This window comes from Carassius carassius, chromosome 45 (assembly GCF_963082965.1).
Source record: "Carassius carassius chromosome 45, fCarCar2.1, whole genome shotgun sequence".
Lineage (NCBI taxonomy): Eukaryota > Metazoa > Chordata > Actinopteri > Cypriniformes > Cyprinidae > Carassius > Carassius carassius.
Window position 1 is genome coordinate 25,787,774 of NC_081799.1, and position 26,273 is coordinate 25,814,046.

General features: G+C 33.7%; 2 protein-coding genes across 2 annotated transcripts in view; both read left to right on the forward strand.

Moving 5' to 3' along the window:
* opn4xa (opsin 4xa) overlaps window positions 1-26,273 on the forward strand; it is a 42,060-nt gene that overhangs the window by 13,658 nt on the left and 2,129 nt on the right. The window contains exons 5-9 of the mRNA XM_059539948.1: window positions 7,670-7,841; window positions 9,131-9,292; window positions 22,670-22,777; window positions 22,861-23,035; window positions 26,035-26,190. Coding sequence (XP_059395931.1) covers window positions 7,670-7,841; window positions 9,131-9,292; window positions 22,670-22,777; window positions 22,861-23,035; window positions 26,035-26,190 — 773 coding nt within the window. The remainder of the gene's footprint in view (window positions 1-7,669; window positions 7,842-9,130; window positions 9,293-22,669; window positions 22,778-22,860; window positions 23,036-26,034; window positions 26,191-26,273) is intronic.
* The window catches only part of LOC132127809 (PDZ and LIM domain protein 5-like), a 94,896-nt gene continuing 92,273 nt past the window's right edge, over window positions 23,651-26,273 (forward strand). Inside the window, exon 1 of the mRNA XM_059539945.1 lies at window positions 23,651-23,654. The gene's annotated coding sequence lies outside the window, so the exon portion shown is untranslated. The remainder of the gene's footprint in view (window positions 23,655-26,273) is intronic.

Below are 26,273 nucleotides of genomic sequence, written 5' to 3' on the forward strand. Positions count from 1 at the left end.
CCAATAAAATATGAAATATTTAGTCTAGTTTTAGTCCAATAAAATATGAAATATTTAGTCTAGTTTTAGTCTAATAAAATATGAAATATTTAGTCTAGTTTTAGTCTAATAAAATCTGAAGTATTTTAGTATAGTTTTAGTATAATAAAATCGGAAGTATTTTAGTCTAGTTTTAGTCTAATAAAATCTGAAATATTTAGTCTAGTTTTAGTCTAATAAAATAATATTTAGTATAGTTTTAGTCTAATAAAATCTGAAGTATTTTAGTATAGTTTTAGTATAATAAAATCTGAAATATTTTAGTTTAGTTTTAGTCCAATAAAATCTGAAATATTTAGTCTAGTTTTAGTCTAAAATAAATCTCAAATATTTAGTCTAGTTTAAGTCTAATAAAATCTGAAATGTTTAGTCTAGTTTTAGTCTAATAAAATCTGAAGTATTTTAGTCTAGTTTTAGTCTGATAAAATCTGAAATATTTAGTCTAGTTTTAGTCTAATAAAATCTGAAGTTTTTTAGTCTAGTTTTAGTATAATAAAATCTGAAATATTTAGTATAGTTTTAGTCTAATAAAATCTGAAGTAATTTAGTCTAGTTTTAGTCTAATAAAATATGAAATGTTTAGTCTAGTTTTAGTCTAATAAAATCTGAAATGTTTAGTCTAGTTTTAATCTAATAAAATCTGAAGTATTTTAGTCTAGTTTTAGTCCAATAAAATCTGAAATATTTAGTCTAATTTTAGTCTAATAAAATCTGAAATATTTAGTCTAGTTTTAGTCCAATAAAATATGAAAAATTTAGTCTAGTTTTAGTCTAATAAAATCTGAAACATTTTAGTCTAGTTTTAGTCCAATAAAATCTGAAATATTTAGTCTAGTTTTAGTCTAATAAAATCTGAAATATTTAGTCTAGTTTTAGTCCAACAAAATATGAAATATTTAGTCTAGTTTTAGTCTAATAAAATCTGAAATATTTAGTCTAGTTTTAGTCCAATAAAATATGAAATATTTAGTCTAGTTTTAGTCTAATAAAATCTGAAAGATTTTAGTCTAGTTTTAGTCCAATAAAATCTGAAATATTTAGTCTAGTTTTAGTCTGATAAAATCTAAAGTAATTTAGTCTAGTTTTAGTATAATAAAATCTGAAGTATTTTAGTCTAGTTTTAGTCCAATAAAATATGAAATATTTAGTCTAGTTTTAGTTTAATAAAATATGAAATATTTAGTCTAGTTTTAGTCTAATAAAATATGAAATATTTAGTCTAGTTTTAGTCTAATAAAATCTGAAGTATTTTAGTATAGTTTTAGTATAATAAAATCTGAAGTATTTTAGTCTAGTTTTAGTCTAATAAAATCTTAACTATTTTAGTCTAGTTTTAGTATAATTAAATCTGAAGCATTTTAGTCCAATAAAATATGAAATATTTAGTCTAGTTTTAGTTTAATAAAATATGAAATATTTAGTCTAGTTTTAGTCTGATAAAATCTGAAGTAATTTAGTCTAGTTTTAGTATAATAAAATCTGAAGTATTTTAGTCTAGTTTTAGTCCAATAAAATCTGAAATATTTAGTCTAGTTTTAGTTTAATAAAATATGAAATATTTAGTCTAGTTTTAGTCTAATAAAATATGAAATATTTAGTCTAGTTTTAGTCTAATAAAATCTGAAGTATTTTAGTCTAGTTTTAGTCTAATAAAATCTTAACTATTTTAGTCTAGTTTTAGTATAATTAAATCTGAAGCATTTTAGTCCAATAAAATATGAAATATTTAGTCTAGTTTTAGTTTAATAAAATATGAAATATTTAGTCTAGTTTTAGTCTAATTAAATCTGAAGTATTTTAGTATAGTTTTAGTATAATAAAATCTGAAGTATTTTAGTCTACTTTTAGTCCAATAAAATCTGAAATTTTTTGTTTAGTTTTAGTCTAATAAGATCTGAAATATTTAGTCTAGTTTTAGTCTAATAAAATCTGAAACATTTTAGTCTAGTTTTAGTCCAATAAAATCTGAAATATTTAGTCTAGTTTTAGTCCAATAAAATCTGAAATATTTAGTCTAGTTTTAGTCCAATAAAATCAGAAATATTTAGTCTAGTTTTAGTCTAATAAAATCTGAAATATTTAGTCCAGTTTTAGTATAATAAAATATGAAATATTTAGTCTAGTTTTAGTATAATAAAATATGAAATGTTTTAGTTTAGTTTTAGTCTAATAAAATCTGAACTATTTAGTCTAGTTTTAGTCTAATAAAATCTGAACTATTTTAGTCTAGTTTTAGTCTAATAAAATATTAAATATTTTAGTTTAGTTTTAGTCTAATAAAATCTGAAATGTTAAGTCTCGTTTTAGTCCAATAAAATCTAAAATATTTAGTCTAGTTTTATGCTAATAAAATCTGAAATATTTAGTCTAGTTTTAGTCCAATAAAATCTAAAATATTTAGTCTAGTTTTAGTCTAATAAAATCTGAAATGTTAAGTCTCGTTTTAGTCCAATAAAATCTAAAATATTTAGTCTAGTTTTATGCTAATAAAATCTAAATATTTAGTCTAGTTTTAGTCTAATAAAATATGAAATATTTAGTCTAGTTTTAGTCTAATAAAATCTGAAATATTTAGTCTAGTTTTAGTCTAATAAAATATGAAATATTTAGTCTAGTTTTAGTTGATTAAAATCTGAAATATTTAGTCTAGTTTTAGTCTAATAAAATCTGAAATGTTTAGTCTAGTTTTAGTATAATAAGATCTGAAATATTTAGTCTAGTTTTAGTCTAATAAAATCTGAAACATTTTAGTCTAGTTTTAGTCCAATAAAATCTGAAATATTTAGTCTAGTTTTAGTCCAATAAAATCTGAAATATTTAGTCTAGTTTTAGTCCAATAAAATCAGAAATATTTAGTCTAGTTTTAGTCTAATAAAATCTGTAATATTTAGTCCAGTTTTAGTATAATAAAATATGAAATATTTAGTCTAGTTTTAGTATAATAAAATATGAAATGTTTTAGTTTAGTTTTAGTCTAATAAAATCTGAACTATTTTAGTCTAGTTTTAGTCTAATAAAATCTGAACTATTTTAGTCTAGTTTTAGTCTAATAAAATATTAAATATTTTAGTTTAGTTTTAGTCTAATAAAATCTGAAATGTTAAGTCTCGTTTTAGTCCAATAAAATCTAAAATATTTAGTCTAGTTTTATGCTAATAAAATCTGAAATATTTAGTCTAGTTTTAGTCCAATAAAATCTAAAATATTTAGTCTAGTTTTAGTCTAATAAAATCTGAAATGTTAAGTCTCGTTTTAGTCCAATAAAATCTAAAATATTTAGTCTAGTTTTATGCTAATAAAATCTAAATATTTAGTCTAGTTTTAGTCTAATAAAATATGAAATATTTAGTCTAGTTTTAGTCTAATAAAATCTGAAATATTTAGTCTAGTTTTAGTCTAATAAAATATGAAATATTTAGTCTAGTTTTAGTTGATTAAAATCTGAAATATTTAGTCTAGTTTTAGTCTAATAAAATCTGAAATGTTTAGTCTAGTTTTAGTATAATAAAATCTGAAATGTTTAGTCTAGTTTTAGTTTAATAAAATCTGAAATATTTTAGTTTAGTTTTAGTCCAATAAAATCTGAAATATTTAGTCTAGTTTTAGTCTAATAAAATCTGAAATATTTTAGTTTAGTTTTAGTTTAATAAAATCTGAAGTGTTTAGTCTAGTTTTAGTCTAATAAAATCTGAAATATTTAGTCTAGTTTTAGTCTAATAAAATCTGAAATATTTAGTCTAGTTTTAGTCCAATAAAATCTGAAATATTTAGTCTAGTTTTAGTCCAATAAAATCTGAAATGTTTAGTCTAGTTTTAGTCTAATAAAATCTGAAATATTTTAGTTTAGTTTTAGTTTAATAAAATCTGAAATGTTTAGTCTAGTTTTAGTCTAATAAAATCTGAAATATTTAGTCTAGTTTTAGTTTAATAAAATCTGAAATGTTTAGTCTAGTTTTAGTCTAATAAAATCTGAAATATTTAGTCTAGTTTTAGTCCAATAAAATCTGAAATGTTTAGTCTAGTTTTAGTCTAATAAAATCTGAAATATTTAGTCTAGTTTTAGTCCAATAAAATCTGAAATATTTAGTCTAGTTTTAGTCTAATAAAACCTGAAATATTTAGTCTAGTTTTAGTCCAATAAAATCTGAAATATTTAGTCTAGTTTTAGTCTAATAAAACCTGAAATATTTAGTCTAGTTTTAGTCCAATAAAATCTGAAATGTTTAGTCTAGTTTTAGTCTAATAAAATCTGAAATATTTTAATTTAGTTTTAGTTTAATAAAATCTGAAATATTTTAGTTTAGTTTTAGTTTAATAAAATCTGAAGTGTTTAGTCTAGTTTTAGTCTAATAAAATCTGAAATATTTAGTCTAGTTTTAGTCTAATAAAATCTGAAATATTTAGTCTAGTTTTAGTCTAATAAAATCTGAAATATTTTAGTTTAGTTTTAGTCGATTAAAATCTGAAATATTTAGTCTAGTTTTAGTCTAATAAAATCTGAAATATTTAGTCTAGTTTTAGTCTAATAAAATCTGAAGTACTTTAGTCTAGTTTTAGTCTGATAAAATCTGAAATATTTAGTCTAGTTTTAGTCGATTAAAATCTGAAATATTTAGTCTAGTTTTAGTCTAATAAAATCTGAAATGTTTAGTCTAGTTTTAGTATAATAAAATCTGAAATGTTTAGTCTAGTTTTAGTTTAATAAAATCTGAAATATTTTAGTTTAGTTTTAGTCCAATAAAATCTGAAATATTTTAGTTTAGTTTTAGTTTAATAAAATCTGAAGTGTTTAGTCTAGTTTTAGTCTAATAAAATCTGAAATATTTAGTCTAGTTTTAGTCTAATAAAATCTGCAATATTTAGTCTAGTTTTAGTCCAATAAAATCTGAAATATTTAGTCTAGTTTTAGTCCAATAAAATCTGAAATGTTTAGTCTAGTTTTAGTCTAATAAAATCTGAAATATTTTAGTTTAGTTTTAGTTTAATAAAATCTGAAATGTTTAGTCTAGTTTTAGTCTATTAAAATCTGAAATATTTAGTCTAGTTTTAGTTTAATAAAATCTGAAATGTTTAGTCTAGTTTTAGTCTAATAAAATCTGAAATATTTAGTCTAGTTTTAGTTTAATAAAATCTGAAATGTTTAGTCTAGTTTTAGTCTAATAAAATCTGAAATATTTAGTCTAGTTTTAGTCCAATAAAATCTGAAATGTTTAGTCTAGTTTTAGTCTAATAAAATCTGAAATATTTAGTCTAGTTTTAGTCCAATAAAATCTGAAATATTTAGTCTAGTTTTAGTCTAATAAAACCTGAAATATTTAGTCTAGTTTTAGTCCAATAAAATCTGAAATATTTAGTCTAGTTTTAGTCTAATAAAACCTGAAATATTTAGTCTAGTTTTAGTCCAATAAAATCTGAAATGTTTAGTCTAGTTTTAGTCTAATAAAATCTGAAATATTTTAATTTAGTTTTAGTTTAATAAAATCTGAAAAATTTTAGTTTAGTTTTAGTTTAATAAAATCTGAAGTGTTTAGTCTAGTTTTAGTCTAATAAAATCTGAAATATTTAGTCTAGTTTTAGTCTAATAAAATCTGAAATATTTAGTCTAGTTTTAGTCTAATAAAATCTGAAATATTTTAGTTTAGTTTTAGTCGATTAAAATCTGAAATATTTAGTCTAGTTTTAGTCTAATAAAATCTGAAATATTTAGTCTAGTTTTAGTCTAATAAAATCTGAAGTACTTTAGTCTAGTTTTAGTCTGATAAAATCTGAAATATTTAGTCTAGTTTTAGTCGATTAAAATCTGAAATATTTAGTCTAGTTTTAGTCTAATAAAATCTGAAATGTTTAGTCTAGTTTTAGTATAATAAAATCTGAAATGTTTAGTCTAGTTTTAGTTTAATAAAATCTGAAATATTTTAGTTTAGTTTTAGTCCAATAAAATCTGAAATATTTTAGTTTAGTTTTAGTTTAATAAAATCTGAAGTGTTTAGTCTAGTTTTAGTCTAATAAAATCTGAAATATTTAGTCTAGTTTTAGTCTAATAAAATCTGCAATATTTAGTCTAGTTTTAGTCCAATAAAATCTGAAATATTTAGTCTAGTTTTAGTCCAATAAAATCTGAAATGTTTAGTCTAGTTTTAGTCTAATAAAATCTGAAATATTTTAGTTTAGTTTTAGTTTAATAAAATCTGAAATGTTTAGTCTAGTTTTAGTCTATTAAAATCTGAAATATTTAGTCTAGTTTTAGTTTAATAAAATCTGAAATGTTTAGTCTAGTTTTAGTCTAATAAAATCTGAAATATTTAGTCTAGTTTTAGTCCAATAAAATCTGAAATATTTAGTCTAGTTTTAGTCTAATAAAACCTGAAATATTTAGTCTAGTTTTAGTCCAATAAAATCTGAAATATTTAGTCTAGTTTTAGTCTAATAAAACCTGAAATATTTAGTCTAGTTTTAGTCCAATAAAATCTGAAATGTTTAGTCTAGTTTTAGTCTTATAAAATCTGAAATATTTTAGTTTAGTTTTAGTTTAATAAAATCTGAAATGTTTAGTCTAGTTTTAGTCTAATAAAATCTGAAATATTTAGTCTAGTTTTAGTTTAATAAAATCTGAAATGTTTAGTCTAGTTTTAGTCTAATAAAAGCTGAAATATTTTAGTTTAGTTTTAGTCAGAAAATATTAAATATTTTAGTCTATTTTTTTCTATGTTCTTACATTTACACTGCTGGTTATATATGCTCTATATAATTGTGTATGTGACAAATAAAATTCTTGAATCTTCTAGGAACTGTACAGCAGTTTAATTTTGTAAAGTCACCTTTATTTATATAGTGCTTTTAACAATACTGATCATGTCAAAGCAACTTTAAAATATTAAATAGAAAAACAGTGTGTAATAATGCAAAAGGACAAAAGTAAACACTCAATATTCAGTTAAAGGCAGTTCATCAATGAATTCAGTGATGTCATCATCCAGCTCAGTTCAGTTTAATCAGTATCCATGTAATCATGAAGTCGATGACATCACTGGATATTAAGTGTCTCCAACTAAACAAGCCAGAGGAGCTCCATCAGTGACAGAATGAAGAAGAAAAAACCAGGAGAAACCAGGCTCAGTCGGGGGCCAGTGCTTTTAGTCTTACTTAAATGTAAATTTTAGTTATCATCATATTTAGTCAACCTTGTCATGTTTTAGTCAACAAATTGTCTAAACATTATAATCTAGTTTCAGTCAATCAAATCTTGGTCACATTTTCATTATGCTGTTTAATTGGTTGAACTGATAAAAAATAATTTTTGCTCAAAATTATAATCGTAATGATTGTCATTTGAGAAATGTACTTTTGCATTTTAGGTATTGCGCTTTCACCAGTAAGCACAAATCCATAAAATATCAACAAATACTTATGCTTTATTTTAAGTCATCAGTTAAATTCCTATTAGTAATTCCAATTTGCAATAGCCTCTCTCTATTAAAGCAACATTGGTTGAGTAAGTGCATTTATTCCGTTAATGAAACTGACACTAGGTGCAACATATTTCCTTTGCCTTTGGATGAAATAACATAATCTAGTATTAATATATGAATTCACAATTATTCAGTTATTTGACTTTGTTTTTCTTGGACAGGTTCCTATATCCCAGAAGGCCTCATGACGTCCTGCACGTGGGACTATGTGACGTCCACGCCGGCGAACAAGAGCTACACTTTGATGCTCTGCTGTTTTGTGTTCTTCATCCCTCTTGGAATCATCTCTTACTGCTACTTCTTCATGTTCCTCGCCATTCGGAAAGCAAGCAGGTAGAGCGCCAACCAGGTTCCTACATGCTTTCCATTTCAACATCTCATACATTTTCAAATGTATTTGTAGATTTTCACTTTATTTGATGGATGTATTTAAAATCCTTTTACATGTATACTAAATACTGACTAGTTTGTTGCCAAATAATTGTTGGAAAATTGTAGCTACATCAGTAACTGTAGCCAGTGTTATTTTATTATTATTGATTTACTACTTTAGTTTTTGTTAATATTTTGCATCAAATTATTATTATTATTTTTTTATAATTTTCATTTGAATTTTCATTACATTATAAGTAATTTTGTTGGGTGATTTTGTCATTTTATTATTAATTTATTCAAAAAAAATATTTTTTTTATTATTTTTTTAAATATGTCTGTATAGGTTTATTTTTATTTATTAATTTTAATCATTTTAGTACTGTACTTCAGCTTAAATGAAAATGAGTTATTGTATATATTGTATGTATGTATGTATATATATATATATATTTATATCATATTATTTACATTATATACATTAAATGCACATTATATATGTAATTTACATAAATTTATGTTAAATTAGTTTTTTAATAATATTTTGCATTTTTAATATTAATATTTTAATATTTAAGATTCTCACTGATTACATTTATGTAGAAAACATTATTTTATTTTAATATTTAATATACTCTCCAATCTTATAATTTTTGCTCTAATCACACACACACACAAAACTATAACCTAAAAACCATAACATCTTAGTTAACTGGTTTCATTCAAGCCAAAATTTGTATCACTGAATCAGCCTAAATGCATGAACTGATGCATGCAAAAAGTATTCTTTAATACTTAAAGAATACTTTTTGCATGCATCAGTTCATGCAACAAAAGTATTCTTTAAGGTGAAATCAGGTGGAAATATATTTAAGATGGTGATTGCAGGTTACCACTTTTTATAAATTCAATTAATTAATTATGATCAAAATCAATTAATTTATTATGAGGCACTCATGCCCCTAAAGTATTGATCCATATACTGTAGCATAATTTGACATTATTTACAGTATGTCGTCTGTAAATAATGTTATGTTATAAAATATCGGTTGTAAATATTGAGTGTATTTGTCCATTCGCTGTTTTTTTTTTTTTTTTGCTGCACACGCAGATTGGGATCAAGAACGCCATGATAAAAAATCAGGACAGGTCATGCCAGGATGTCTGGTCACCCTAACTGGAAAGTCCCCATGCTGTACATGTCATTCTTGGGAAAAAAAGTCCCATTATCCATCTTCTTGTGTGTTCAGAGATCTGGAGAAGCTGGGCAGTCATGTGAGGAAGACAGCGCTCATCCAGCAGCAGTCCATAAAGACCGAGTGGAAGCTGGCGAAGATTGCGTTTGTGGTCATCATTGTGTTCGTTCTGTCCTGGTCTCCTTACGCCTGCGTCACTCTCATCGCCTGGGCAGGGTACAGTAACTATCAATAGCCATGTTTCCATCCAAAGTTATGAATTAAACTTATGCGCAAAATTGGAATAGCGCATAAAGCATTTGCGAATAAATCACCATTTCCATCCATTCAGTCTTGTTTTCTAGTACAAATATAAAACAATTCTTGAATCAAAATGAATTTACTGTATGAATTTTAGAATGTTTTCTAAAAAAAATTTTTTTAAATGTTAGTATTTGTTCAAAACAAGAAAATATGTCTTTAGTCTTTATTAGTCTTTATTGTTAGATATTTTTTTCTTATTCGGTAAAAGTGTTTCCATTATGTTTTTTTATTGGATAAGAAATGTATCCTACTTAGTTAAGCGCATAAGTTCTTTATCCACATTTTTGGAATTTATGCATATCTTGGCGTTTCCATCCAGGGTCTTTTTTTGTGGTATACCAAAATGTGCATAAAAATAGTTGGATGGTACTGCCAAAGATGTGCTAGTGGCATCTGCTCGAAATGAGTTTTGTGTCATTGGTTTGACTGTTGGTTGGTTGTTGGTTGTTTTCCAGTGCATTGTGCATATAACTGAATGCAGATGTGTAGTTACTATTTTGACAGATTTGTAGAAATGTAACATTGCATCAGTGTCTCATCAATGGATTCTCTGCAGTGAATGGGTGCCGTCAGAATGAGAGTCTGATAAAAACATCACAATAATCCACAGCACTCCAGTCCATCAGTGAACATCTGGAGTAGACAAAAGATGAAACACATCCAGCATTAATGCTGCGTTTACAATGGCCACTAGATGTGAATTATATACTGTAAATCATTTTAATAGCATGGCCATTTAAAACCAGGGGGTGAAAGGATTTTGATGTGAGAGACAACAGCAGATGCACTTTTTCACTGGAGGAAGTGTTATTATGGATTATAGACTCTATGTGTTTGAGTTAAAATCATCTTAATGCTGGATTTTTTTCATCTTTTGTCTTCTCCAGATGTTCACTGATGGACTGGAGTGCTGTGGATTATTGTGATGTTTTATCAGACTCTCATTCTGACGGCACCCATTCACTGCAGAGCATCCATTGATGACACACTGATGCAGTGCTACATGTTTACCTCAGTAGTTCCATTTAGCCACTTTTCAGCAACTAGTAAAAAGTTAAAACAAATGAAATACAAACCCGATTCCAAAAAAGTTGGGACACTACAAATTGTGAATAAAAACAGAATGCAATGATATGGAAGTTTCAAATTCCGTCCGGGGTTTTAGGGGGTCCCCCCCTAAAATATAACTGAAATATGTGTATTGTAAATAATATAATGATATATAGTTAAACTAATTGTGTAAGTAGTAAAACAATATAAATGCAAACAGAGCAACAACAAAAAAAGTTTTAAACATCTCGAGTTCCCCCTGCTTTGCTTCACATTGCTTTGGTCCACTGCCTGCTCCCCTTTTACCTCACCACCACCGACACACACACACACACACACACACACACACACAGTCCGGTGCGAGAAAACAACATGTTTCAGTAGTTGTGGAACTAGTCAAGCTTACTTTATTCACATTAAAGATCGGATGACGTGATTATTTTCTCTTTAATATAGATGATGCTGAGTCATTAATAAATCATGTCCAAAAAATATTATTGTGTACCAATTTACTTTTTTCACCGATTTAGTCTGCGCTGTTAGTGATTATAACGTTTTACCCTTGTTTTATACAGGCGTTTACCTAGCTTGTTTAATATCATCTTACACACCAGAAGGGTTACCAGGATGTCGAAGCATTTGGCTTGTTTGGGGGGGCAACATAAACAACTGAAAAAATCGGCACAAAATTAAGCTATACTACACACTATCTGTTTTAGTGCATATCTTTTTCTAAGCCAGGAACCCAGAGATAGGCACAGGGCCCCTATTAGACTATAGGGCTATCACATTAAAGTTAGTTAAACTAGGTCAACATTAATGATATGGTAATGATATTATTATTGACAGATTTATATAACAGATCACGGTGATTGCCTGATGATGAGTGATGTGTACAGGTGTTTGCTTGTGAGAAGAGGTGCTACACGAGTAGGACGAGAGAGTTTTATAAATTAATCTGAAGTCATGTTTGTATAGACAAGAGGTAAATTAATTTGTTTCTTCTCCTAGACTGTTCCAGACGTAGCTGCTACTTTTAGGGCTAAAATGCTTCATGAATTACTCTTAGTAAAACACATTAGGAGTCTAAAGTTCCCTTTCAGTCCGTCACATTCAACGTTACGAATGGGATCTCGCCCGAGAGCCCAATCACCTTCGAGTGGTACAAAACGAGCCAACGGTACACAAAGTACCTTGGTCTGCGGGATATGCATTGCGAGCTCCGCCCCGCAGAGCGGGTATATAAGGAGCAACGCGAGCAACGCGAGCAACGCGAGCAACTCTCATTCAAGCTTTCGCTTCGGAGCCGGGCACATCGCTTGCTGCTATCACCGGAGTGTTACAAGCAAGAGCTGGTGTTGGTGTGACGGCGTGATTCAGCGGTTCGTCTGGGTTTCCTGCGACAACTCCCGCATTCCCCTGAGCACTTCAACACCTCTGAAAGAGCAAATTTCTTTCACAAAAGAGATACGGGTCGATTTGCGTCTTTTTGTCGCATGTCGCAACTCGCTCGCCATCTCCTCTTGTGGAGTCACAAGCATCTGAGGTCGCTTCGTGCCATTCACATTCCGGGCAGGCTCAATCGTGCAGCCGACGAGCTCTCACGGCAGCAGTCTCGCCCCGGGGAATGGAGACTCCACCCCCAGTCGTTTCAGCTGATTTGGGAACACTTCGGAGACGCTCAGGTAGACCTGTTTGCCTCTCCGGAAAATTCCCACTGCCAGTTGTTTTACTCCCTGACCGAGGGCACCCTCGGCATGGACGCCCTGGCACACAGCTGGCCGCTGGGCCTGCGCAAGTATGCGTTTCCCCCAGTGAGCCTTCTTGCACAGACGTTGTGCAAGATCAGGGAGGATGAGGAGCAGGTCCTCATGGTTGCGCCTTTTTGGCCCTGCTGGCTCAATCCGCCTCGCCCTCAGCAAGTCCCCTCTTGGGACCTCACAGTGGTTCTATCAGCACTGCAGAGAGCTCCCTTCGAACCCTTGCTCTCAGTAGAGCTAAAGTTTTTATCTTTGAAAACCGCACTTCTGACGGCTTTGGCTTTGGTGAAGAGGGTCGGGCACCTGCAGGCATTTTCAGTTGACGAAGCGTGCCTGGAATTCGGGCCGGCTAACTCTCACGTTATCTTGAGACCCCAGCCTGGGTACGTGCCCAAAGTTCCCACCACTCCTTTTAGGGATCTGGTGGTGAACTTGCAAGCGCTGCCCTTGGAGGAGGCAGACCCAGCCCTGGCGCTGCTCTGTCCAGTACGTGCGCTCCGCACCTACGTGGACAGAACTCGGTGCCTTAGGACCTCAGACCAGCTCTTTGTCTGCTACGGAGGCCAGCAGAAGGGAAAGGCTGTCTCTAAGCAGAGGTTATCCCACTGGATAGTGGATGCTATTGTCCTGGCTTATCAGGCTCAAGACCTGCCATGCCCCCTAGGAGTGAGAGCTCACTCAACTAGGAGTGTAGCTTCTTCCTGGGTGCTGGCGCATGGCGCCTCGTTAGCAGACATCTGTAGAGCTGCGGGCTGGGCGACACCTAACACATTCGCAAGATTTTATGATCTCCATGTAGAGCCCGTGTCCTCCCGGGTACTTGCCCCTTCGGGCCAGTAAGGACCTCCTCGGTGTCAATCCGCTTGCTGTGCCATTCCACTCCACGGACTGGATGCGTGCGCTATTCCCCACAGGTGAGTTCCTCAGTCAGAACCCTGGGTTCCTCCAGCACTGTTGATGTCTAACACTTGCGTACATGCCCTTTGGTCAGCCCTGTGTGGGACTAGGGGCCTCCATGTGTTGTGATTCCCCTTTTCTGGGTAATCCCACGTGTGTACAGTAAGTCTCTCTGCAGCATGTGTCTTTCCCTTGGCAAGCCCCTTGCCAGCTCTGTCGTTGAAACTTCCACCCTGCGGGTTGGGTACCTCAGAGTTCTTATGTATCACCACCTTGGTAGATACCTGCCTTCTGTAAGTCCTCTCATGGGCAGGCAGCCTGCTAGCATACGTCCAGCTGGAATATGCTACCCAGTGTATTCTGTGTGAGCTATAGGCCCTCACTCATGCTGGCCTCACGACAGGGTGCTATCACTCACAAGGGTCTCTGGAAGACAGCCATGTAGCGTTTTGTAAGGGACCCCATTTGTAACGTCGAACGTGACCGACTGAAAGGGAACGTCTTGGTTACGTATGTAACCCTCGTTCCCTGAAGGAGGGAACGGAGACGTTACGTCCCCGTGCCACATCGCGGTTCCGCTGAATGGCCGGGTCACTGGCTTGGCTCCTCAGCGAAGACTTGACTTGATTTGTGATGCAAATCCCGCAGACCAAGGTACTTTGTGTACCATTGGCTCGTTTTGTACCACTCGAAGGTGATTGGGCTCTCGGCGAGATCCCATTCGTAACGTCTCCGTTCCCTCCTTCAGGGAACGAGGGTTACATTCGTAACCAAGACATTATGAGTAACACGCCCATTATTTTTAGGAGTTTCTCTTAATTTCACCAGTTAGTAGCTACTCTCTTATAAGATTCTTTGTGAATGCGGACCCAGGTAAAAAAAAAAATCATTTGAACAGTATGAGAACAGTATTTGAATGTTGTTCTCTGGTTGTAAGTGGCTTTGGATAAAAGTGTCTGCTAAATGAATAAATGTAAATGAAAACACGTAGGCCTAGATAAAAGGAAACATATTAGGCTACAGGGGGTCAGGAGACTTAGAGAGTTGAAATAAAAGCTATTTTTGTGAAACTATAACTACAATTGAATTTATGAAATCATTAGCAACATAAGGAAACATAACTTTTTTTAAATATAGTTTTATTTAAAAAAATATTATTTTTTTATTTTATTTTTTTAGTGGTGCTTGTTATTGTAATAATATTATTATTATTTTACTGGGATTTGGATTCTGTATGGGTTTGTTCTGCCTCAGCTAGGGGTGGGCGATATGATAAAAATCTAACAAATCAGTTTTTTTTCTTTTTTCTTTTTTTGTTTAGAAATCATGATTTTTATCCTGATTCTTTGTCATGTTGGTTTTTCTATTTTGCAAGCTGTTTGATCTTCACAGCCAAACTAATTTCCCTATTATAAAGCCTTTTAAGGTAGCAAAATATGAAAAAGTATAGCGGATATTTAGGCCAAAGTGCATGGGTGAAGATAAAAATCTTTGTCATTATTTTATCTTTGTTATTAAAAAATGAGAACAAAGATAAAAATTACAAATACAGATATTATACAAATAAAGTGTTTTATTTTCAGGTACAACAGGTTTATTTAGCAGGAGCATTAAAAAAATATATAAAATATAAAAATAAAGCACCATATACACTGATTCCTATTAAAACAACTGTATTCAAGTTTTTTTTTTCAGTCAAGAGTATTGAGTGATTTGTCTCTGTGTTTGGTGTTTTATTAACATAAAAAGGAATAATTTACCCAAAAATTTAAATAGTGTATAGGAAAAAAAAAACCTGAATGAGTTTTCTTCTTCTGCTAAACATAAGTTATTTTGAAGAAGGTGGAAAACCAAACAGTTGGTGATCCACAGTGACTTCCATAGTAGCCTGTTTTGCTAGAACCAAAGTCAGTGTTGACCAGCAACTGTTTGGTTACACAGATTCTTCAAAATATCTTATTTTGTGTTCAGGACAAGAAAGAAGTAAATATAGGTTTTGGACAACATGTTAGTGTATAAACTGACAGAAGTTTAATTTTAGGGTGAACTATCCCTTTAATTGACACGGCAGCATGTAGCCTACTGTCACTTTAAGACCTGCGTCATGCATCCTCTTTCAGTTGTTTCCTTAGACATATCCAACTGAGTCTATACATAAACCTTTTGTGGTTTGACAGTATTAGCACAAAACATAACTTAGTAATCAGGCATGAAGGGCATTTCGTTTTCGTGCTGTGCTTTGATTGTGCTCAGAAAAACCGCACGTCAGAAAAACACACGAATGAAAAGTTTAAATAACCAGTAAGGATTTAAAACAGATGCAAAAATATATATATTTTGTGAATAAGTGCAGTGTCCCTTGAGAGTAACTCTAACGTACTGCCGAGTTAACAGTATATTAATTCTGTGGCGTCAGAACTGCAGCTGATACAATGTGAACTGCAGCACAATACAACAATATTTCTTCAAAAGCAGATCGTGGAGACATTTTTATCGTCCACAACCAAAAATACTCATATACTACCCTCGGCAGAAATCGAGGACAGGGGGGCAGACCGGACCGCGAGGGCACTTTAGCGTTGGACCTCAAAGTCGCAGTCGCAAGTGGCAGAATTCTCTGACTTTCAAAAAAACATGTTTCAGTCAAAATCACGCTGTTCCGCTCCCGCTCTCAATGCACTTCGATCCCATATACGCTCTTTTGCCACCCTTGTGGACACGTCTAAAGCTCTGCCAGGTAAACATTTCATTGTCGTTCTGTTCTCACAAGATTAGCTTTTTCTGAGCGCGTACGCCCGAAGCGTGCGCGCACTTTCAAACAGCGCCAAACTGGATTTTTGTTGGGACAGACCCATCTGCAAGTGATGGAAAAATATTCACAAAACAATCGATTTTTACATTTTTATTTATCATCAGATGGACAGTTTCTCAGGGGAGGCAGGGCTTATCTAGCGGGAGCGACTCAGTGCGGGTGCTCATTTAGATTTTCCCGCGTTCACTATGATTTAGTCGGTTTCAGTGGCGGCTCGTCGGGTGAAGCAAGGGGAGGCACAGTTTTCCCCAAAATTTTGAGGTGAAAATGAGGAAGATTTAATGCTAATAAAATTCACTATTCATTTCAGTTCAAGTCTCAGAATGTATATAATTTTGTTTGTAATTTCACAGTTGTAATACCATTACATGAAAGCTCCGCTTTTCTATCGCGAATGTGGCGAATCTGCTGATGTAATTACAACCGCTAAGTGAAAGAGAAGGGGAGGGGGAGGTCAGGGGAACCAATCAGCATCGAGTGTTCACTTTCAGCGCTGAGGAGTACTGAGAAAAGTAACATCATAGAGGAGGCTAGCCTCTCTTCTGTAATATCAATCAACCATCATAGAGACATAAATTAGATGCTATTAGTTTGATCCTGTTTTTATACAGTCTATGGTCTGAACGTCTCCCGGAGCGGCTGGGCTGATAATTTACCAAGTATTTATAATGAGTATCGATATTGAATATATTTTCTTCACGGTTTCTGACTAAAAGCTGCCAAAAAGCCATTTTAAAGTGGTTAAGCAAATAATAATAATAACAATAGGCAGGGATCCCCAGACCAATACAATTAGTTTGCCTCCTCTATTTTAAAATCCACGAGCCCCACTGGTCAGTTTATTTCATTTAATATAGTTAATCTAATATAACATCATACTAAGAGTGCAGTTGTTCTCCAGATATTAGCATAACAAATGTGATTTAGATTTTTATAAAAAATTGAACGAAAGATGTTGAAAACTAAGCTACAGCAGTAACAGCACTAATTTTGAGAAACACACTGATGAGGTGTTTCCTAACTGAGTGAATCCACTTTTTAAACAAATCAGTCATTGATGTAATAAATTATTATTTTTTGTTTTTTTCCCTCTCTTTCACGTCTATACCGATCTCACTATACAGTTGTGTGAGGGTGTATGTCTAAGAGTGTGTATGCCTTCATTTTGCTAGGCATGGTAAATGTTTTTATATATGCATGTTTTAATTATAACTGTGAAGCAACAACATTGCTATTAAATGTGCTATATAAATAAATAAAAGTTGAAGTAAAGTTCAAATTCCATTGTATTTTGGTGGCTTGATGGTGTAAACAACTTCAAAAACATTGTAAAAAAAATGTTTTGAAGAATGTTTTGGTCAATTTAGTCAGTTTTTTCATTGAACCAGAAAGAAACTTTGAGAAGGATGATAATGGAACGGTCTCCATGCAATAGTAAGGCTTTCCTCTCTGTACACATATCCTTAAGTACAATTTTGCCTATTTTATTAGTGTCCCCTTCAAAACTTGCCCGTGAGAAATGTTATGTTTATTGTCCCCCGAACATTTAGATGAGATTTTCGCCCCTGCTGGCCATTTTAGTACCCGGATCCTTCTTCTACGCAGCCATGATGTTGTAATTGATGCAGTATATGGTCTGGCATTGTCATGTTGGAAAATGCAAGGTCTTCCCTGAAAGAGACCAAGTCTGGATGGGAGCATATGTTGTTCTAGGACTTGGATATACCTTTCAACATTGATGGTGCCTTTCCAGATGTGTAAGGTGCCCATGCCACACGCACTCATTCAACCCCATACCATCAGAGATGCAGGCTTCTGAACTGAGCACTGATAACAACTTGGGTTGTCCTTGTCCTCTTTAGTCCGGATGACATGGCGTCCCAGTTTTCCAAAAAGAACTTCAAATTCTGATTTGTCTGACCACAGAACAGTTTTCCACTTTGCCACAGTCCATTTTAAATGAGCCTTGGCCCAGAGAAAACACCTGCGCTTCTGGATCATGTTTAGATATGGCTTCTTTTTTGACCTATAGAGTTTTAGCTGGCAACGGCGAATGGCACGGTGAATTGTGTTCACTGACAATCAGGGCTGGACTGGGACAAAAAATCGGCCCGGGCATTTTTGCCCAGACCGGCCCACTATATGATCATAAACACCACCCATCTTTGCACGCCCCTTAATTATATGCATACCAACTATTCATTAAAACCACTAATGCCATGTAATGAGTGAGTATAGGAACGAGTGAGAGTTAACAGATGAAATAAGTCAAAATTGTATATTTATTAATACAGTTGAACTATACTCCACAGCAGTGAATCCTAAAACAAGCTATAAGCGGCTCTGGCATAGCAATACCAGTGTTTCTTACAGGATTTTTGTTAAAACTATGGTGGTGTGTCCTCGGTCCTTCTAGGGGGGTTCGGGGGCATGCCCCCCGTGAGAAAATTTTGTACATTTTATTGTTAAATTCATTAATCTGGTGCACTTTGAGAGTTCAAAATTAAAAGCTCCAACCCATATTCAGTGTGCAAATTAAACAAAGAAAAATTCAAACCTCTTTTAGTTACAGTGTCTATTTACATTACACCTATACATAATAATAGTTATAATATTAATCCAATGACAGTAATAGCCATATTTTGTAAAACAAATGCATAAAAAAATAAAGGAAACTTTCTTAATTAGTTGTACCAATTTCTATACTTGAAAGAGATAAGCACATGATCTTTTATTTTGACACAAACTGCATCAAGCTTTTATTTTGGCGGAAAACATGGTTTACAAACGCCTCTTATTAAATTTCTAGTGAATTGCGGTAATCGTCAACTATGCAGATGTGGAAATAATCTACACTCATGACATGGCCTAAGTGTTTTGAAAGTAGTTATGCTTACCGCAGGCTCTACACTTTCTCATCTCTCTCCTGATCCTCCGTCCTCACTATCATCATCTGCCACAGGAACTGATGAAGGTCAGAAAACATATATTTTGACACAGTTTACAGTGTCTGCTTTAAGGGCCTGGTTCTATTTTTTCACGCTATTTATCTGCACATTCCTTGCGTTTCTTCTCCATCTTTTTTTACAGATACACACTGACACTGCTGCCGCTCGCTCACTCGTTTTAAAGTTGTGATTGGGCCAGCCCAGTGTCAATCAAGAAAAGAGCCAATGGGCCGCTGATCTACGTGTTTCATGGGCTGGTTTGTCAGAAAAAAAACACTGACTTTGACCAATGCATTACACCGGCACAAACCCAGCGCCGCCAATTAAGCAAAACAAAACAAAACAAAACGAATGGGCCGCCGATGTACAAATGTTATGGGCCGTTTAAAAAAAAAAAAAAAAAGTATGAGTATGAGATATCGGCCCAAAAAGCACGTCGGCCCACCGGGCAAATGCCCGGTATGCCCAATGGCCAATCCAGCCATGTTGACAATGTTTTCTGGAAGTATTCCTGAGCCCATGTTGTGATTTCCATTACAGTAGCATTCCTGTACTGTAATGACAGTTAAAGGCAGTTCATCATTGAATTCAGTGATGTCATTTCTGTTCAGTTTAAATAGTGTCTGTGCATTTATTTGCAATCAAGTCAACGATATCGGTGTAGGTGTAGTTGGTGTAGTTGGTGTCCCCAACTAAGCAAGCCAGAGGCGACAGCGGCAAGGAACCGAAACTCCATCGGTGACAGAATGGAGAAAAAAACCTTGGGAGAAACCAGGCTCAGTTGGGGGGCCAGTTCTCCTCTGACCAGACGAAACCAGTAGTTCAATTCCAGGCTGCAGCAAAGTCAGATTGTGCAGAAGAATCATCTGTTTCCTGTGGTCTTGTCCTGGTGCTCCTCTGAGACAAGGTCTTTACAGGGGATCTGTATCTGGGGCTCTAGTTGTCCTGGTCTCCGCTGTCTTTCAGGGATGTAGAGGTCCTTTCTAGGTGCTGATCCACCATCTGGTCTGGATACGTACTGGATCCGGGTGACTGCAGTGACCCTCTGATCTGGATACAGACTGGATCTGGTGGACACGGTGACCTCGGAACAAAAGAGAAACAGACAAATATTAGCGTAGATGCCATTCTTCTAATGATGTAGCAAGTACATAGGGTGTTATGGGAAGTGTTCCCGGTTCCGGTTTACCTAATTAATGCAGCCTAAAAATCCTTTAACGGATTTGGATATTAAAAGCATATTAGTATGTTATGTGTGAACCAGGTTAAACAGATCGGTCTTTAATCTAGATTTAAACTGCAAGAGTGTGTCTGCCTCCCGAACAATGTTAGGTAGGTTATTCCAGAGTTTAGGCGCCAAATAGGAAAAGGATCTGCCGCCCGCAGTTGATTTTGATATTCTAGGTATTATCAAATTGCCTGAGTTTTGAGAACGTAGCGGACGTAGAGGATTATAATGTAAAAGGAGTTCATTCAAATACTGAGGTACTAAACCATTCAGGGCTTTATAAGTAATAAGCAATATTTTAAAATCTATACGATGTTTGATAGGGAGGCAGTGCAGTGTTGACAGGACCGGGCTAATATGGTCATACTTCCTGGTTCTAAGAACTCTTGCTGCAGCATTTTGGACTAGCTGTAGTTTGTTTACTAAGCGTGCAGAACAACCACCCAATAAAGCATTACAATAATCTAACCTTGAGGTCATAAATGCATGGATTAACATTCCTGCATTTGACATTGAGAGCTTTTTATATCAACTATGCATTCCATTAGTTTTTCAAATTGGTGTGTTTCACCGGGCCGCGAAGAAACATAGAGCTCTGTATCATCAGCATAACAGTGAAAGCTAACACCATGTTTCCTGATGATATCTCCCAAGGGTAACATATAAAGCATGAAGAGTAGCGGCCCTAGTACTGAGCCTTGAGGTACTCCATACTGCACTTGTGATCGATATGATACATCTTCATTGTACAGTAGCTCTCATGAAATCCAAAATGAGCCAATATTTGGCATGACATTTCAAAATGTCTCACTTTCAACATTTGATATGTTATCTATATTCTATTGTGAATAAAATATAAGTTTATGAGATTTGTAAATTATTTAATTCCTTTTTTTGAAATCGGATTTGTATCTTGAGTTTGTGTTTACCGCAGATCTTATTTTAGGCAACCAGAAACCCATTCAAAAACCTGTTGACTTCAGGATGATGGAAGTAGAAGTTCTAAAATGCTCTACAAAAATTTATTTAAAGTACACACATGTGTATTTAGCAGTTTGGAGCTAAATTCTGATGTCCAGTTTGCCGTAGATCATCTAACCTCTCGAAGAAGTGTTCAGATTCACTTGTAGTCTATCAAAGGGAGTCCAGCCACGCAGAAGATCTGAGACTTTCTCAGAATTCCAGGGTGAAGAGACGTCCTTTTATAGAAGTACTGTCCGCAGAAGACAGTGTTTATCAGCTGAATTAAGGTCTGCTGGGTTCACCGAGGCGATGAGGACTGCGTAGGGCGAAGCAGCTTGATGCTAACACCTCTACGTTAGCGTCGGAGTTCAGTGTTCTGGAGGATAGGCATAATCAGGCATGTGATTCTTTCCGCTCAGCTCACAACACCTCTAGGTCACTTCCATGTCATGTAAACAGCCTCTGCAGGGGTCAGCGGCTCCTCCTGACCGCTCACAAACATCTTCCTACAGATTCTGTCTTGGTTCCTACTTGTACAAATACAAAGTTTTTTATCTCGTTTTCCAGTTCAAATATCTAAACATTCTTAATTCAAAATAAATTAGCTTGAGAAGCAAAATGACTTCAGATGTTAAGCTGCTCTCTGAAAAACTCAAAATAAATCAAAGTGAGTTTATGGTTAAAACAAGAGAAAAATATCTTGTGTTTGTTTGTTTGAATTAGGTTTATTTGTATCTCAACCCTTATTAGTGATATTTATTCTTGTTTTATTCTTTCTTTATTTTGATAAAAAAAATGGGGAGATATTTGCAATGAAAAAAGACAAAGATAAGAACTTTTTATCTAAAAATATTTTTAAATTAAGATACATTTGCTTGAGAAGCAAAATGACTTAAGATATTAAGAAAAAAAGAAAAAGTGAGAGTATCTGTCAGTTAGTCAGAAAAATTATCTTGTTTTTCCTTTGGATTCAGTTTGTTTTTATGACCCCCATTAACAAAAATTAACTTGATGTATTTTTCGACCTTCTTAAAAAATTTTCTTAACTTAAGAAATTTTGCTTTTCAAATACAATATTTATAACTTGATTTTTTGGACATCTGTACTGGAAAACAAGGTAAAATACTAAATAATATTTCTGAAGTGTATCTAAACATTCTTAAAGCGACATAGATTTGCTTGAGAAACAAAATGACTTAAGGTATTAAGTCTTGTTTTCTGAAAAAAGAAATTATGAAAATAAAATGAGTTTATTTTTAAAACAAGTAAAAAATGTATTTGTCTATGCGGTCAGAAAAATAATCTTGTTTTCCCCTTGAATTAATTTTGTTTGTCTGACCTATTGAAAAATATTTGTATTGTTTTAAGCATTAACTCACTTCATTTTGATCTTTAAATATTTGCGTCATTTTGCTTCTCAAGTAAATGCATCTTGATTTTTGGGGATATTTGTACTGGAAAACAAGATTAATTCAGTAACTTAGTTTTGATGCACACCAGGACTGCTAACGTTCAGGCAATGTTTCCTTATAAATAATGCTTGCAGAAAAGACCAGCATGAGTTTCTGTGAGGCAGGGATTTGTTATTTCTATAGCTGACGATGTGCTTTGGTTATTATTTTCATGCTCCAGGTATAGCCACGTTCTCACGCCGTACTCCAAGGCAGTTCCTGCAGTGATTGCCAAAGCATCAGCCATCTACAATCCCTTCATCTACGCCATCATACGCTCCAAGTACAGGTTTGTTCGAGTGTAGTCGCCTTAGCAGCTACACGATATGGAGACAATATGTGACGCAGTGTGTATTTCCAACTGATCCACAGAGACACGCTTGCTGAGAAGGTGCCATGTCTGCATTTTCTCTCCCAGTCATCACGGAAAGATTGCATCTCGGTTTCCAACAGTGAGTCTTCCTTCAAGGAGCCCATGCTCAGCCGACAGTCATCAGGGTCAAAGGTCAAATTCCAGCGAGTCTCCTCTATGTCCACCGCAGACACGGTGAGTATTTTACTATGAGGAGACTGAATTTAGTTAAAGACTGCATGATTGCATTATTCAGATTGCACAGAATTTTGACACAAACTGACTCAAATGATTCGCGAACCCCAAACTGACGCAAATGATTCGCCAACCCGCTACGAACTCCCAAATTGACTCAAATGATTCGCGAACCCCAAACTGACTCAAATGATTCGCCAACCCGCTACGAACTCCCAAATTGACTCAAATGATTCGCGATCCACAAACTGACTCAAATGATTCACGAACCCCAAACTGACTCAAATGATTCGCGAACCGCTCCGAGCTCCTGAACTGACTCAAATGATTCACGAACCCGCTACGAACTCCAGAACTGACTTAAATGATTCGCGAACCACAAACTGACTAAAATGATTCGCCAACTGCTCCAAACTTTCAAACTGACTCAAATGATTCGCGAACCCGCTCCGAACTCCCAAACTGATTCAAATGATTCGCGATCCCCAAACTGACTTAAATGATTCGCGAACCCGCTCCGAAATCCCGAACTGACTCAAATGATTCGCGATCCCGCTCCGAACACACGAGAACTCTTTGACCACAGCTGCTGTGCTTCTAAAGCTCTTGCAGCAGCTCAACACTGGTTTTCTCTGAGGTGGTTGGATCACATCAGATTGTGGTTAATCTTGCAGATCATGACTTATATCTACTCTTCCTCTCCCTGCAGTTTGGTAATATAAAGATTCCTCCTTTGAACTCCCACCTCTTCTGTGGGTTTTATTGTTCTGGCTCTGAATTTGGGCTCCTGGGGTCTAAAAAAAGAAATATTTTCAATCTCCAAGGTGAACGTTATGACAACACCAGTGTTGTGCTAGTTACTAAGAAATATGCATTTCTGTTAAAAGTTACTTTTTAGTTATTTTTTTAAAGAACTTTCTTTAATGTTCCCATTAATGCGCTTTTATGCGTTATGGTCTATACAAACACAAAGTAAAACAGAAAGTAATTTTTAAACACTATTTTGATTAAGTCAGACCAGCACAAACTGAATATTGTATATCACAAGGATTTCTGAAATAAATAACAAAACACCTGAATAATATTCAGAATCAAAAACTAAAGTGGCTTCTGCATCATAAAAGCTGTTGTGTTGAGCTCTTAAAAATGTTCCTTTCACAGCTTAAGGATGAAAACTATCAACAATGGACAACATAATACAGAACATTTTGAAATAAATAAATGAAAGCAATCTGAATTATTCAGAATCAATTTCGAGAAACATACATACATACATATATATATATATATATATATATATATATATATATATATATATATATATATATATATATAAATGCTGTTTAGGCTGCATGTTTTCAACAATGTTTCACCTGTATGAGAAAAACATACAGAGAATCACTTAAGACACTTTGCTGTAGACCCATTCCACATAATAATATTCGTTAAAACTGTATGTTAACACGTAGGAGCTTGCTGCATGAATCCGTGAGTAGGCTACAGTTTACAAATCCATGGGAACGGATTGAGAAAGTGTGCGCGCAGATTATGAATTCGTGGTTACAGATTCAAAAACCGAGGGTACGGTTTACAAAATCTGAGCGCATGGATTGGAAATTTGTGGACTAGGATAGGACATTCGAACCAGAAAGACACAGCTTACATTACATAAAACATAAAAGGTTTTTGTCTTTATGCTCAACTAGAGTGAAATAATGAGCATATTTCCACTTTGAGAAACTCGTGTTGCTCTTGCCTTGACTCGCCATGACTGCCGCACATACTTGAATAAACGGAGACACGCCCACAGTGCGTCTTCATGTTTACAGTGGTTGGCGTCCACCAATCCTACAATGCGTCGCTGCTGCAAACAGGTTCGGCTGCACTTCAGTCAAAATTAATTAATTAAAAAAAAAGTAATGGACAATCCACCATATGGTAACGGTAACGGAGTTAATTTATTTAAAAAGTAATGCGTTACAGTATTAGTTACTGTCAAATGGAACTGCGCATTACTAATAACCCGTTACTGCCCAACATTGATTTTATCTGTCTACCTCTTCTTTTTAAACAGGCGAGATGTGTCTGTGTTTTGATTTGCAGTTCATGTTCTGGGATTATAGGCCTGTTATTTGCAACTTAACTTAATTCATATCTTTTCTACTACAGTATGTCATTGTTTGCTAAAGTTACTTGTTGTTTGCTACATGCTGGAATATATTATATGACTTTGCACTGATTTTTAGTCTGGATGTTTTCACTCTTGTTTCTGAAAATCAGAGGCAGATTCTGAGTGGTCAGACAGGACAGATTTCACAGAAAATAGCATTGTGTATGAGGGACAAAGATTATTTTAACATTTAAGACTATGATTCCATCAATTTTTACCTCTGTCAATTTGTTGTATGTTTTGGGTGACAAGAAGTTTTGAGAACTTTTGATAATTTGATAATGCGTTGTGGAGAAATTCACTCCTTATCTGAATCTTTACAAACTGTATGTGGACACTAAAGTTGCGGTTTAATGAATAATCTTTAAAAATGTTTTAAAGAACTGCAAAATCTGGCAGTATGAAAGTGCAGATAATTGAATTTTATAATTTTAACTGCATGCCAGCTGTTACTCTGTGTTTGCTAAGTTACTTTTGCACAGATTTCTGCCCCCCTTTTTGCAGTATGAACTCTCTAAAAATAAAAAAAGTTCAGTTGCTGCAAATATCATAAAATTGGCTTTACAAGTCATTTCAACAAATAAGATTAAAATGAAATCAAATTAAATCTCTTATAACTTAAAAAAAATTAAGCTGAAATTGGTTTAATTTGATAAGTTAAAGTGAAAACATGTTGACTGGGACTTATTAATCATATCTGCCGATTTTGGCCATTTGGTGATTACATATTTTGCATAAAACTCTGTACTAGTCGATGATAGACACACAATCAAATGACAGGACTTTTATGTCAAATGTGTCAGTATACATTATATTGCATGTGCTCTAGGTCTGGAGTGATGTAGAATTAGATCCTGTGGACCAAAGGACTCTCAGAAACTCACATTCAGCCAATCTACCGAGAGATGAAGAATGGAAGACGCAAACTAAACAGGGCAAGATGAAGAACAAGAGGCGACAGGAGAAAAAACACAGTGAAGAGAAGGTAAGCCATGTGCTTCATGAGCAGTAAACATCATTATTTAGATCATTATTAGTCATGGATTCTCAGGAAACTCATTATATGAA